This window comes from Colias eurytheme, chromosome 6 (genome assembly GCF_061535395.1).
Source record: "Colias eurytheme isolate Ceu_HAF_F1 chromosome 6, ilColEury1 Martin Lab GWU primary, whole genome shotgun sequence".
Classification (NCBI taxonomy): Eukaryota; Metazoa; Arthropoda; class Insecta; order Lepidoptera; family Pieridae; genus Colias; species Colias eurytheme.
This window is the reverse complement of record NC_142985.1, coordinates 13439744-13454967: the sequence shown is the minus strand read 5'-3', so window position 1 is coordinate 13454967 and position 15224 is coordinate 13439744. Positions and strand designations below refer to the sequence as shown.

Below are 15224 nucleotides of genomic sequence, written 5' to 3'. Positions count from 1 at the left end.
ATATTTAAATTTAATTTCCTCAGTGAAAAACTTTAAGTACAAGCCGCGATTCTCGGTTGATTAAAAAGTGAACCGGCAACTTTTATAACGCTTTGAACTGGCGCTTTCAATTATCAGAAAAAACTATTTTGTTTTAATGAAAAGAGCTGAATTACTGAGCAAAGTTAACGGGACCTTTGTGAGTTAGTTCGTGGGATTAGTGTAATCTTGGACAATCTTTTGAATGCCTGAATTCATTTGGATGACTGAGTCAAACTTTGCTTGTTGTATTCAATTAACAATCTTTATTTGAATACATTTTTCTATGTAGTCTTGCAAGTCCTCTGTAGGAGGTATTTAATTCTACTTTGTATTATGAAATGTAAAAGCACTGAAGGTAGAGCTATGTATGAAACGAAAGTAAATTAATCCTTAAATATAAATTGGGTTACGCGCGGTAATATTACATTACTTTCATAAAATCGGTGTTAATTGGCTTCATGAGTGAGTGAGGTAAATTTATTAAAAGTAAGTGTTAAAAGGGTATGTTACATTTCAATATGGGAGCTAAAAAAATTAATTAATTAGATTATTAAATAATCGTATTAATATTCCTAAATAAAATTCCCACATAGACCTAATTTATGCTTAAAATACTAGAATTTTGTTTTAATTCGATTGAAGTTTCGAATTACAAATAATTGTTAACTGCCTGCGTATTTTTGAAGCCTACACAATTCTTATTTATAGAAATTTGATATGTACTGGAATCTTGGAAAAGGACACGAGAACTTTGTTAAAGTGAAAATACGATAAAGTTTGATAAAGGATTAAGGTGTCTGCCCACTACAACGTCTCATAACTTGACCTTTACTGAACTGTAATAATATGATGATCTTGAAAGCGTAGGTGTAAAATTATTTATAGCAATAACACCATTAAATAATTAATATGACGCGTGATATTGTGACGTTTATTTAAAGATGTGACCTTTTCACTGAATGATAAACAAGTTAATATATCAGAGAGCTGTGAAACAGGCCCTTAAACTTGGAAATAAATAAACTATAAATATCTAATAATACCAATATAAGAAACTGGTTTCTTATTCTTTTTTATAACTTACGTTTAAATTACAACAAATGTAATCTAAACATTTGTAAGATTTGTAACGTGGTGAAGGTACAGGTAATATATTTGTTTTATTTCCCACTACGTGGTGTATTCATATACCGGTATATAGTCGGATTTGGGACTGAGCTCAGAATATTAAACAAGGTCTTAGCTAAGAGGTTTACGGGTCTGTGTTTTGGCGAACATAAAATATTTATGGAATATCATACGTGGCACATGAGTTACGGCTCTTAGAGTTTTGTTCCTGTAAAAATATTTATAGCGTGGATGCGTTACAGCTATCTCTTACAAATTTTAGACTAAAAAAATAACACGGTGTAAGTCGTTAAATGGTTCAAGCTTTAAAGTTTGAACCATTTTTTTATTGTTTCTCTTTGAAACTACGCGCTTTCGTTTTTATTTTTGCCGTTTATAATTATAAAAAAAATATTTTTAGATTTCTTATTAAAATGCATATTTTTGATCCATTTAATAGTATGAAAATATCTCCTCTTTTTCGCGATATAATGTTTATTTGTCTTCACATTTAAATTTAGTCAAATTGGTCTATTACAAACATTGATATCAATCTCTAACTTAACCTATTCTTCCCCAGTGGTATGGCAAGACTGGCAGGTCCACGCGACGTCCACGCCAGCGGAGGTGGGAGGTCCAGCCGTGGTGACCTGCGCCGCGCCCTCCGCGGTGCGCGACCATGCCACGGTAGCCGCGTGGTATAGAGACGATAGCGTGGTCTCTGCGGGTGATCAGATGTGTAAGACATAGCTAATAAAAATTAATAACATTAAATTATATTTTACCAGATATATACACATACACACGCTAATTAATAACATTAAATTATATTTCACTAGATAAAGACGTGCACGTGTTCTTCTGGCAGTAATGAAGTTAACGTGAGCTGTAAAAAAAATAACTAATCAAATGGGTACTTAAATAATAGATGCGGCCGCGGCGGTATAAATTGTTTTAATAGAATTCACAAAATCGGTTTCGTAGCTCAGTGTTACAAACTAACAAAAATTAAATTAAGAATTACATGTATTTAAAAATAACTCTTGATATTGCCTTAATAACTTGTAATTCCCTATATTAATTAAATTAAATATAACCTGCAAAATGAATAACAATGGGTCTATAAATAAATATGACCCTGTCAGAGATGCCAACATGCCTGTAACTTACTGTTGTTTTATGATACGTGCCTACGCATTTGTTTATTTATAGCTAAAATATTTATCTTTAAAAAGGATTGATCTTCAAAATTTAAATGTGATAAAATTATGATGTTTCAACTTGAGAGATTCTATATTAAATGATTTAGTAATTTTTGGGGAATTACTTTGTTGAAAGAAAAGCATACTTTTAAACCCCATTTCGCTGTTTGTATACTTTGTTAATTTGAACAATTTATTTGGTCTATGCAGATTGATTGAACGTTGTTATTAAATTTGTTCTCCGAATTAAAATAATTTCCCGCGGGATGACGCAGACTGCGCAAAAACAAGTTTTTCGTGTATTCAATTATTTAAATAAATACAATACAAACGTTTATTATTTACTTCATATTCAGAAGCACAATCGCTTTTTATTTTTGTGTTCTTTTTTTCTTGTGTTCGTTAATTGACAGTTTTGCTTTTATACTTCTTAATTAACTGTTTTCACAAATTTATTTTATTTAGCTTATGAAACACTTTTACGTATAAATGTTGAAGTTTTAGTAAATAATACGCTATTATACAGAACTAAGCGAGGCAATTGCTCTATGCCTCTGTTTCAATAGAACTTGCTTCCAGCTGGTCCAGCGCTGGTGGTGGACGAGGGCTGGAAGCTGGTCATCCGCTCGGTGCGAGCTGATGACTCCAGGGCGCAGTATTCCTGCTCTGTACTGGACTCCCTCACGGGGGAGCGCCGGAGGAGCATTCCTGTCAGTATAGATGTTTCGCGTAAGTATCTGGAATATGAAAAAAATCTTTGGTTTATTGGAGTATTGTTAGGAGAGTTTATCGAATTATAAATTGAATGTTTTTTTAATGCTAAAATTTAAGTAATATGTGATTAGTATTTGTGTAACTGAAAATCATCTTATTTCTCTATTCAATACCAAAATACCTACGCACTACGTACTATGTACATAATGTAAGCGATTTTTTGTAACCCTTCTACGGAAAACGGTATCAATTATTACTTTTACAGCGATGAGCATGCCGTCCGCGCCACGCGCGCTACTGCACGGCGCATGGGAGGCGAGCGTGCGGCGCGGCGCGGATGTGTGGCTGCCGTGCCTCGTACATGCCAACCCGCCGGCTACTGTCACGTGAGTATAGAGAATAGAATTAACATTTATTTCAGAAACAAGGTACAAAACACAATACGAAATAAGGTACAACAAAATGGAGAAGAAAGAAAGTAATACAAAGAAGAGCGTGTGTACCAAGCACACGTGTCAGAAGTGAAACTACTAGAATTGGAATCATCTGTGTGTATATTCAAAATGATAAATCTACAGTATAAATCAATATTACCTACGTGTAATATAATACAAGATTTTAAATACTATTATGTAAACGTTGTCAGGCTAAATTGTTTTTTTTTTTACAAAATTGCGTAGAAATTTCATTACAAGACTTAATATAAAGTTCTAACTTATAAAACTTGAAGCTTCGTTTTTCTTTGTTATCACAGCGTAGAAGTCTGCAGGGTAAAGAAAAACAAAGACTATAATTAACCCTTCGCAAGATGCCGGCTGACAATTGCAAAGTTTCACTTTGTAAAACTTTTAACAACTAGTAGATTGGAAGATTAATTACATTAGTGTTCAGTCTTTTGAGCTCTCCTTACAGCAGATAGACTGTTATACACAAGAGATCCTTTGCTCTGAGCGAGGTGTCCGGTTGTTCTGAAGCGCTTTGCTTCTTGTTTTTCATAGACACGTGCGAACTTAAACTGGAACACGTGCGTCGTTTCCCGAGAAAATATAGAATATATTGTACAGTTTCAGAGTCAATGTTTATGTTTTGATTGAGTTTTACATACATAACCTGTTTTGTATGTGAGTATGAATAAAAAACAGTGATAGTAAAATGTTGTTAAAGTGGTAGGTACTGTATAATATTATGCTTTGAAAGGTTTAGGTTTAACGATATATGCATGACTGGAGCTCTTTCCTTGGATGGTATTAAACTAGTTTTTTTTATTTTTTATTATGCCAAATTTTCTTAAGATGACGCGTATTTGCGTAAGAAATATCACACCTACATCTACCTTCAAAAACTTTTTTGTTTGTTATAGCAGTAGAGGTTTTTTTTGTGTACAGAAGTATTCCCAAAAGATTTAAGCTTCGAGGAGTCATCGACCTTTATCAAGAAATTTATCACAAAGGAGTCGTTATAAGTTTTTATGAAAATAAATTAAAAAGGGGAACTTTGTCGCCAGATATTTTATTATAGCTCTTAAAGTTTTAAGAAGCATATCATGACATATTTTAACCTAAAAAATAAAACCACAAGCATGTTACTTACCTTATCATACGTAGAAACCGAAGAATTGCTAAAATTATGAACTAATAATGTGTAATAATGTTAATTGTGTAATAATATATTATTATAATGTAATGTGTAATAATTTAATGTGTAAAAATGTAATTTGTATTAATCTAACTTTTTTTAAATCAAATGTATTAGGTATGTAAACCTTATCTATTACTATATTATGCACGCATCCTCGTACACACTCACACCTACACACACACACAAACACACTCACACTAAAATACACACTCACACCTACACACACACACAAACACACTCACACTAAAATACACACTCACACACACACACACACACACACACACACACACAACACATACTCACGTTACTATCTTTACCTACGTTTTTACTCACGTTATAATGGCACTGTGTCATAGGAGTGGAAAGCGTCGATCGCCTATAGCACAGGTCTAGTACCTAGTTTAGGCAATCGTCGTGTCTCATGTATGTAAACTTTTTATAATGTGGGTCCAAATAAATATTTTTTCATTTTTTCATTTCATTTTTTCATCATACGTATTACCGAAAATATGATAACTATGTTATTATACAATTTTAATGAAATCGATGTGAAATGTAGAGGTCTAGTATAGAGCACATACATTTTAAATCGTGTATGTTAAATATATGCCACTTTTAGCTATTATCAGGCCAAATCAATCCTTAATGCGTAGAAATTTACACGTGTTTGAATATAAAGTTACGTGTTCTGTTTTATCAGAAGCAAAACAATAAACTACCTTTAGAGAAAATTTATCCAAGAGGAAAAGAGACGATGAACTTCGGTTTTACCTCATTCATTAAATATTGAGTTTGAGGCCCTTTACACCTGATGTATAAAATAAACATAATATTGTATTCTTAATTAACAGATAAATATACAACATTGAAATGTTGTATATTAAAAAAGTGTTGTTTATTGTAAAATTAATTTAATTATAAATATTACAGAATAAAAAGGTCCACTATTTAAGTAAATTCATTAAATTGAACTTTTTCAAATTCACATCTGTCTGCAAGTCGTGATTTATATAAAACTAGTTTAACGCCCGCGGCTTTGCCCGCTTTGTCTAAAACCTAATAAATTATATACTAAAACCTTCCTCTTGAATCACTCTATCTATTAAAAAAACCGCATCGAAATCCGTTGCGTAGTTTTAAAGATTTAAGCATACAAAGGGACATAGGGACAGAGAAAGCGACTTTGTTTTATACTATGTAGTGATATTAAGCCTCCAAGATTGGTCCAATATATTTTGATTATGAAATCTCAATTTTTCTATTGTATTGATGAAACAGAAAACATTTATACATCAATCAAATAGCGAAATAGCACAGTTGTACAAAAACCTCACCTCACGACATATACACGTAACACGACCCGATGGTCGTGTCGTATGGTGTGAGGAATACCCGTTAAGTCCTTAAGCAAACAAGGGCTTCGGTATCAGACGTTGAGCCTGTGATCCAGCGACACCGCAACCTCGGGTCAAATACCCTTTACCGTACCGGTCATTTCCTACTATGGGATTATTGGTTGATACCTTTCATTTGATTCGATACATGTACAATTAAAGATTACTGTGCTTAACAACATTCAAATACAATTCTAGGTATAGTTGTTATACTTTACAAGTTGTATAAGTTTAAAAGAAACATCATTTTTAAGACAGAAATGTCTAGTCTCATTTTATTAGATTGGTTAGGTGAGCAGGGTTGGTTGTAGAGCCATTTTTACAGTAATGTAAAGATGAAACGATTATTTAATTACCTTATTAGACTGTTATTCAATAAAGTATATCTCCCCAGGAGCGCTGAGCTTTCGCAAATAAAGTGGCGTTGTCAACATTGAGATTCGGTAACTCGATCACGTTATTGTTTTGATACGAGCACTCTGAATTAACTGATAAGTACACAGTGGAAAACATAAGCCACTTCGCTGTTTGTTTTACTGGGAAATGTATAAAACAATTATGACGATTGAGAGATTTTCAATTGTTTATTTTTTCAGATTTTTTGGGGAAATTGTTATGATGTTAAAGTTTCACAGATGTATATTACACAAACATGTGAATCTACATTATGAAACATGATAATAATAGGTTACCTAATTGATTACAATTTGTTTTTGCACGCCTCATAAGCGAAGCGTTGAGGTGGGTACTACTGTCACTTCGCGCAAAACATCTGATTTTTCAAACTTAAAATGTCTTTATGTATCATACATTGCACTTGTAAGATAATACATACACACATATATTAAGAAAAAACACTATTTTTAACGTTCATGATATTTTTGATGTCATTCTTGTTATTTAAACTAGTTAAAAAACAGTTTAAAAAAGTTCTGTCTTGGACGTCCGTGTGTCTGTATGTGCGGATCCTTTTTCTTGTTAACACGATAGCGACCGAAATACTTTACTAATCGAGTCTTTTTTTTTTCTCTTACGCTTGAGTATGCTCAGGAATAGAACCCTTTCATTTTTCAGGGTCTGATTCGATGTGGTTTAATTGTTATTAAATAAACAAAAATAATAATTAATAAATATTTATTAAAAAAAAATTATGAGGCGTGCACTTTTGGATTTTCCAAATTATTGTTTATTTAACGGTTTTAGAAAAGCTCATTCTCTCATCTCTGAACAAAGGTATTGAATTAAACCAATGGCATACCTTTGTTAAAAGTTACTGGCACATTATCCATTCTCTCCGCTATAACCTTCAATATCCAACAGCTCATAACAAAATATGGTTCTCAGTTCTAAAAAGGATCGTGACAGCGCGTCGTAAACGCAATACTAAAAGTTTAACACGTAATTAAGCGTCGCCCATTAGCGTTAATGGAGCGACTGTAAACTATACTGTCACAGATAACCTTTATAGCTGTAATACTATGATCTTAAAGCAGTATTATTTCCAGTGTGGAAAAATGACAGATCTATATAAGTCGTCTAGCGCCATCACTTTCTCCAACTGGAATAAATACTGCTATAAGACCTCCTGTGCTGTTCCTTGGGTCGGCAAGTTGAGCTGAACTCTTCTCTGGTAATTAAGCCTTGTGAATTATTAAGTCAAATTGAAATGGATATATTTATAGTTGCTGAAGTCGGCCGATATGTTATTTATAGTTTGTGAGGTATATCATCTAAATGATCGTCTCTAATTAAGTTTTACTGCTAAGATGTATGGAGGTATATTGCTCAGCGTTCTAACATAATTATGTTATGCAGAAAATATATATAATATACAGTTTTGTGTAATTTATTATGAAGTTAGAGGTATTTAAACGAAGCTCATGTTCGTATTTATGATTCCCTTCATTAAAATAATATCGTTTATCTTGACCGTCATTATTATATTTACATAAATGTTCTCTTTTCTGCTTCAATAGTATATCTTTACGAACAAATAGGTGTTCATCTCTCTGACCGAACCTGTCCCAGGGCTATAATATAATATGTATATGCTAACCACTATACCCAGGAGGTGGCCAATACAACACATACACAGTTATATCATAGAGAACTATCTACGACAGCAGGAACGGTCCCATATTCGTATCGAAGCCAATAATTTATGCAACGGGGCTGCACATTCGGTTATATTTCACTGTTTTGTCCCTCTCGCAATATACAAGAGGAATTTGTGAACAAACTGGAAATTCTACGGATATTTTCAGTTCTTTGTCACTGTTTTGTGGCTGTCTTTGGGATGTAGGTTTGAAAAAGTACTAGATTTTATAGGTCTTTATTTGGATCAACTTTACTTTGATGGTATTAGGTGTCCTAGTATAGATTTGGAATGCTTTATTTTCCTAGTGGATCATAAAATTCACTTATATGAGGTCTACAGGTTAATTAGGGCGACCAAACGATGGAATAAAATCTTAGTGCCGTAGTAGGTATATCACTTTGTTCTAAAAACGTGTGGCAATAGACACTTATTTTCTGTTCTACAATAATAATATGTTTAATGTAGTGCTTTTAACAAATATATGTTTTATTTTATCGTCAGACTACTAAATGAACAACTATTTACGAGATCGTCTATCTTAAAATCGTACAAATAATATTATTAAGACACTTAAGAACCACTGAAAAGTTCTCTGGCATCATTTAATATTTTATATGAAAAATATATATGATTTTAAAATAATAAATACAGATTTTCTTGTCGGCTTCTTTCTGTAGGAACTGCTCTGCGAACAGGTGATAAATAATTTATAAGTACTTTGACGATTCAAAGCTAAAAGAAGTCTTGCTGAATAAGTAAATGTTTGTATTTGAGTATATGCTAATTGATAAAGAAAACAGTATTATAGTACTGTATGCTGTATACATTTAACTGTAACAATATACAGCTAGTACATCATAAAATAATATCCGGAAATATCGCGTTCAAGCGAATATATTTTCACTAAAAGCACATTCAAAAATGGCGTAATTTTAATGCACAGTTCTCAAAGTGTTGGCTGAATATAGTTAATTCTAGCAGGGTCGCAGGTAATCCAATCATCCTTCACCCAGTACATACCAAAGTTTTGGAAACGGAACTCTGCGGTCGGACTAATTCAGATTACCCTAGCTTATAGAGTGTGCTTTGAGATCAAAAATACGGGTTTGTTTTGCGTAATATTTTTTAGATGAATTAGGTCAGCACTAGTGGACTTAAAATGTCAACGTCAGGGACTATTGATGGTGCAATAGTAATTGTTATCTTGGCTGTGTGATGAAAGGTTAGGATTCGATCAAAATTAGTAAAAGAGTTTCAAAATTCATTATCGATTTAAACGTTGAACTTTGTGTAAAATATACCTTTTTACAACGTGCCTATTATTATAATTCATGATGATTGATGTACTTGTTTTAGCTATGTAGCATGTTTGTGACGTATGTAGGTCCTACGTGTACGTTTCCGTCTAACTAACAACTATAAAACAAACTTTTTTCTTTTCCTTCAATAAAACTTCGATAATTGGTAATAATATAATAAGCCTCCTTCAGCTATGAATAAGTTTGAATCAGTAAAGTTAGTGTAATAAATTGCAGCCGTGTAATCGTTAATATTGATAAAAATAATAAAGTACCTATCAGTAATTATCTATTGATATTAATTAAATCAGTAAATATGTACGTATTATATTAAGTTCGTTAATTATATTTGAAATGGAGGGGGTTAACTATAAGATATCTGATATTCAATATATTTCATACCTCTATATAACGCATTTCTAAGGTTGCTTCCTGATTTCCTTCACCCCGCTTAACTAAAGGGCATGTAAGGTGATAAACTTATCCAATTATTGTGACAGTCTATTATAATAATCATATTAAGTTACATAATTTAACTAACACCTACGACTTCGTCCACAATTCATCATCTTTTGACAAAATCTAATGTATACAATCGAATCATCGATCAGACAAAATATTAAGCTATAAATGTAATATATTATGCTGTCTTTTTCGTTTATTTCATATTATTAAAGTTCCATGTTATGTATTTAAATTCGTACTTTATGCTGCAGCAATTTTGTCCTAGCATTCATTTGCATACGTAGATCATAATACACTGTATTATTTGTATTCATATCACATTGTACTATGTATTATCCGTCGACTATTTTCTCGTTAGTGTACCTAAGTGTGCCAACTCAAATTTCGTGTATATTGTAAAGTTGGCGAGAGCTCCCTTGAGTTCGATTCGTCAAGTTACTCCGATACTCGGATAGAACCGTGACCAAATTCTGGGTAAATTGATTCTGAGCAGTATTGTTGAGTTAGTTATTGAGTCTGGTCGCCTGTAATCGTGTTTTACATTTTGCAGGGGATTGTAGTTTAACGTCGATTAAAGCAAAGGAATAATGTTTAACATATAGTTAAGATTGCATTATATTTATTCATGTTTATTGTATTTAAAATTAAATAATTTGGAAAATCCAAAAGTGCACGCCTCATAATTTTTTTTAATAAATATTTATTAATTATTATTTTTGTTTATTTAATAACAATTAAACCACATCGAATCAGACCCTGAAAAATGAAAGGGTTCTATTCCTGAGCATACTCAAGCGTAAGAGAAAAAAAAAGACTCGATTAGTACAGTATTTCGGTCGCTATCGTGTTAACAAGAAAAAGGATCCGCACATACAGACACACGGACGTCCAAGACAGAACTTTTTTAAACTGTTTTTTAACTAGTTTAAATAACAAAAATGACATCAAAAATATCATGAACGTTAAAAATAGTGTTTTTTCTTAATATGTGTGTGTATGTATTATCTTACAAGTGCAATGTATGATACATAAAGACATTTTAAGTTTGAAAAATCAGATGTTTTGCGCGAAGTGACAGTAGTACCCACCTCAACGCTTCGCTTATGAGGCGTGCAATTAGTTAAGTTGTAATAAAATACATGAAACATGAAGAAGGATGAACCTAGTTACTTTCACGTCCGAGACGTCAAGTTAACAATATAATAAAAATATTGAGTTTGTAATACAAAATTATTATATTTCTAACCCGACCACCAGATATTCAATATGTTCCAAGGAAATTGTCCTTAGTGTTAATATAAATCAAAATTGAAATACGAGATAGTGACTGCACTCTCCACACGAGGGCTTGTTCAATCGAATGTTATCGATTATTCGATGGTACTTCACACATAATATAATTTTTAAGGACTTTAAAGTGGCGTGAATTATATTTTGATTCTGGTTGGGATTGTGCAAATAGTTTGCGGTCACGGGATTTATAATGCATCACATTGAAAACAAGGCAGCTTGTTATAAGAAAAGGAAAATAAAAAAAGACGTGTGGCACTCGGGGACTGCCGCGGTAAAGCTATTTCATAGCATGCCTTCAAGCCACACCTCCGAGCCCGTCGGAGTGGGGAGCGTGAGGTTTTTCGTTACGGAATTTCTCGATTCAGTCCCCGCGCTCAAGGCCCGCGATAGAAGCTATGCAATAGCTTAATAAATTTAAAGGCAAAGGTGTATACAATTACTTTGAAAATAATAACAGTTCTCTTGCCTCTAATTTCGACTGATCAGTCAATTACAGAATATAGAAAGAAAGAAAGAAAGAAAGAAAATTTTATTTATAGGGTTAACACAGTGTACCTATACTCTACATTTAATTAACGGTTGCTAATATTTTTAACGAATCAATACAAATCAGGTCATTTATCAAGGAAAGTTACCCCATACAGAATATATGACGTAGTGAAACTCTATCATAACATTAAACGTAGGTCATATTATTAGTGTGAGGATGGAGTCTCATATTATCAAACAAATGTTTTACAAAATAATAAAAATAATACATCAATACGAGTCAATTTCCAATTACACAGTTCATAGAACAAACGCAAACGATATCATAAACGTATAAAATTCCCCGAATTCTGGCTAAAAACTAATTTGTGTGAATCATCGAATATGGGATTATATTTTTTTCCGAAAACTTGCTATTTTCGGTGTAATTTAATGTTCGTAGAATATGTACGAGTAATAATATTAATGTTCTACATAAAAAGTAATTGGTTAACGTTATATTTACATAATGTTACTACGTGACATACAACGATAGAGCTAGTAGGTAACTATGTAGCAATCTGTGATAGAACTTCCATTGTTCAGAATTTGATATTGTAGGCAGGTTAAAAAGGCCTCCTGCATATTATTAATTTTATATCCTTAAAATTCGATGTGTCACTTAACATAATATATTACAGTATTGAAACATAGCATGCACTTTTCTAAAAAAACTTGTCTGGAAAGACCACAGCGACCGTTGGCCTTGCTCATTCAACAACCCTAAGCTTTCTAATCTAAAACCTTCATCAAATCCCACAAAATTCATAAAATTAAATTTTAATGAATACTTAGTGCGAAGTCCGACACTTAATGACGATTCAGTTCCATTCACGAAACTAGATGTTTTAGTTTTTTCATGAACCATTCAAAGCACGTTAATGTTGAACCGTGAATGGGGCCGAACGCTTCATAGCTTATAACTTATTAGTGTTGATTTCACCGGGTAATTAAAAATATTACTATCGTATTTTTTCGCATTTTCTGTTTGTTGAAACGAGGCGAGATTTTTTTGCGCGTACAGCATGAATTTTTACACTAACAGTATTTTATTCTGAAAACTGGTTTAGAACTTTGTTATATCAATACAGTTTAGAGAGTTATGAAAGAAAAGCTAGTACAGAAATATATTAGCATGATCTTACACAAATAACGTTTTCTTATACCTTTTATAATACCGAATACAACGAAAAAGAGTTAGACAACATAATTTGACTTCTCGCAAATACGAAATCAAAACAAATATCTCAAGTCTCTAACTGAAACAAAGTTTTCTAAAGTAATAAAAATTATAAATAATGGCACATATACCTAACTTTATGACCTCAGTCTTTGCTTCATAATGGAACAATATAAATACACAAATCCAAAATCGCATTGCGGAAGTCGTAACAGGTAAATCTAGCATTTCCAAAACATACAAATGATAAACAACATAGCTGTGGGATCTGCGAAGTTGGAAACTATCGTTAGATCCGCTTCTCATTCGTCTTCCAATATTCTTGGATACAATACGAACGATCCAACACGCGCGCGTTTGAGAAAGATTGATGATGTTATGGAGAAGCAAATACGAGATTTAAATGTTTCTAAAAGTTGGATTTAAAAGTTGTTGTTGTCAGATTATGTTTTGATACTGGGGTAGTTTCGTAACTATAATTCAGAATCTTAAAATAAACTTTGAATTGAATAAAATACTATAATATGTATACTGAAACATTTACAGACATTCTTTGGTTACAAGTTAAAGAAACTGAACTCATATGCATACTTCTTTACAATACCCGATACAATAATATACGAGAAACTTTAGCAATAAAGGTAAGGGTGGAGGAAATCAACCGTTAAACTGCATTTAAACACAAGTACAGAAGTTTACTTCAACGTGTTTAGTTCTGAGTTTAACAGTGAGCGAAGAATTTGTCCAAGTTATAGAATGGGTCGATTTATTTGAGCCGTTCGGTTGTTTGTTATTTTTTAAAGCATAAGAGATAGCGTACAGTTTTGAATTATCAAATTATATGAATACTTTGCGTATAATGTTTTTCTTTCTTCTGTTTGAATAAAAATATAAACTATGAAACTCAACATCCGTATCAATTTCTTATGTTTTATATTTTAATTCCTAAATATTATATCGACGTGTATTGTTAATAATAAATTATTATATACTACGATAGCATTCGTCTGTTATTTTGTTCAGGTTTAGTCCATGATTCGTTCGGGTAACTCGAATCCGAATAACAATGCAATCAGAATGCTATTTCAGGTTATTGTCCATCTCTGTGCCAAATTTTAGTCAGACAAATTAAACTGTACGACATAACCAACCATCTACTCATACAAACGTACAGTATAATTAGAATAGTAGTTATCCCTATATATTATAAATGCGAAAGTAACTCTGTCTGTCTGTCTGTTACTCAATCACGCCTAAAATACTGAACCAATTTGCATGAAATTTGGTATGGAGATATTTTGATACTTGAGAAAGGACATAGGCTACCTTTTATTGTGAAATATGTACCACGGGCGAAGCCGGGGCGGAGCGCTAGTATATCATAAAACATATTTCCAGATTTCATGAAGCAATCAAAAAACAATTTATCTTTCGTACAAAAAACATCTCTAATAAAAACCTTGCTCTTTATAATAATAAACAGCTTATTACTTGCACCACAAAGCGATATCACGCGAGCACACAGACACTCAAAGTTTACGATACATGCGACTGTTTCGAATTTACTGCATATCATGTCATAAAGTTTTACTTAACCCAACTGTGATTGAACTCCTGCACTTGACTGTATTGGAGACAATTTTGATATAAAAATAGAATCGATACAATTGCAGAATTGAATTGTTTTGGACACTTAGTTAACTTGTCGATAACATCTATTGAGCGATCATGTGGTGTTCATACAAACCGGCCCTAGGAAAGCTACATGAGGCCACAATACATATTTGTTAATTGTTGTTGTATAATACATATTTGTTTGTTTTCATTTGTTTGTTATGTTTTTCCTATCAATCACACTACTTAGTATCCAAAATATAATAAAGCATGTTACATGACGTACACATATCGATACAAAATCTGACACAAGCAACACGTTTTTGCGGGTTTCGTACCACTTTTCTTTGTATACATTATAGAATGTGCCTACCGAGATACAGTACAAACATTAAACCAACTAATCTGCTAGGTGTTGCAATTACTAAGTGCATACACTAGACAAATAGATGAGCTTGATGCATGCGAGCGTTATGAGGTTAGAGGATTTCGTAGGCTGTAGCCTATCGTAGCACACCGTAGCATATCGTAGCATAACGTAGCACAGCGTAGACGAAGCAATGTCTTGTGCAGAGAAAGTATAGTAAAGTTTGCTATGAATTAAAGATATTACCGGTATCGGGAGCTGTCTTATCATAAACATAAGCTTCAAGTCGATTCATTTACATAAAA

The 15224-nt window shown here is 32.5% G+C and overlaps 1 protein-coding gene across 1 annotated transcript in view; it reads left to right on the top strand.

Annotated features, from left to right (window-relative positions):
• The window catches only part of Dscam3 (Down syndrome cell adhesion molecule 3), a 115669-nt gene that overhangs the window by 56054 nt on the left and 44391 nt on the right, over nt 1-15224 (top strand). Inside the window, exons 4-6 of the mRNA XM_090102664.1 lie at nt 1709-1867; nt 2910-3059; nt 3310-3430. Coding sequence (XP_089958790.1) covers nt 1709-1867; nt 2910-3059; nt 3310-3430 — 430 coding nt within the window. The remainder of the gene's footprint in view (nt 1-1708; nt 1868-2909; nt 3060-3309; nt 3431-15224) is intronic.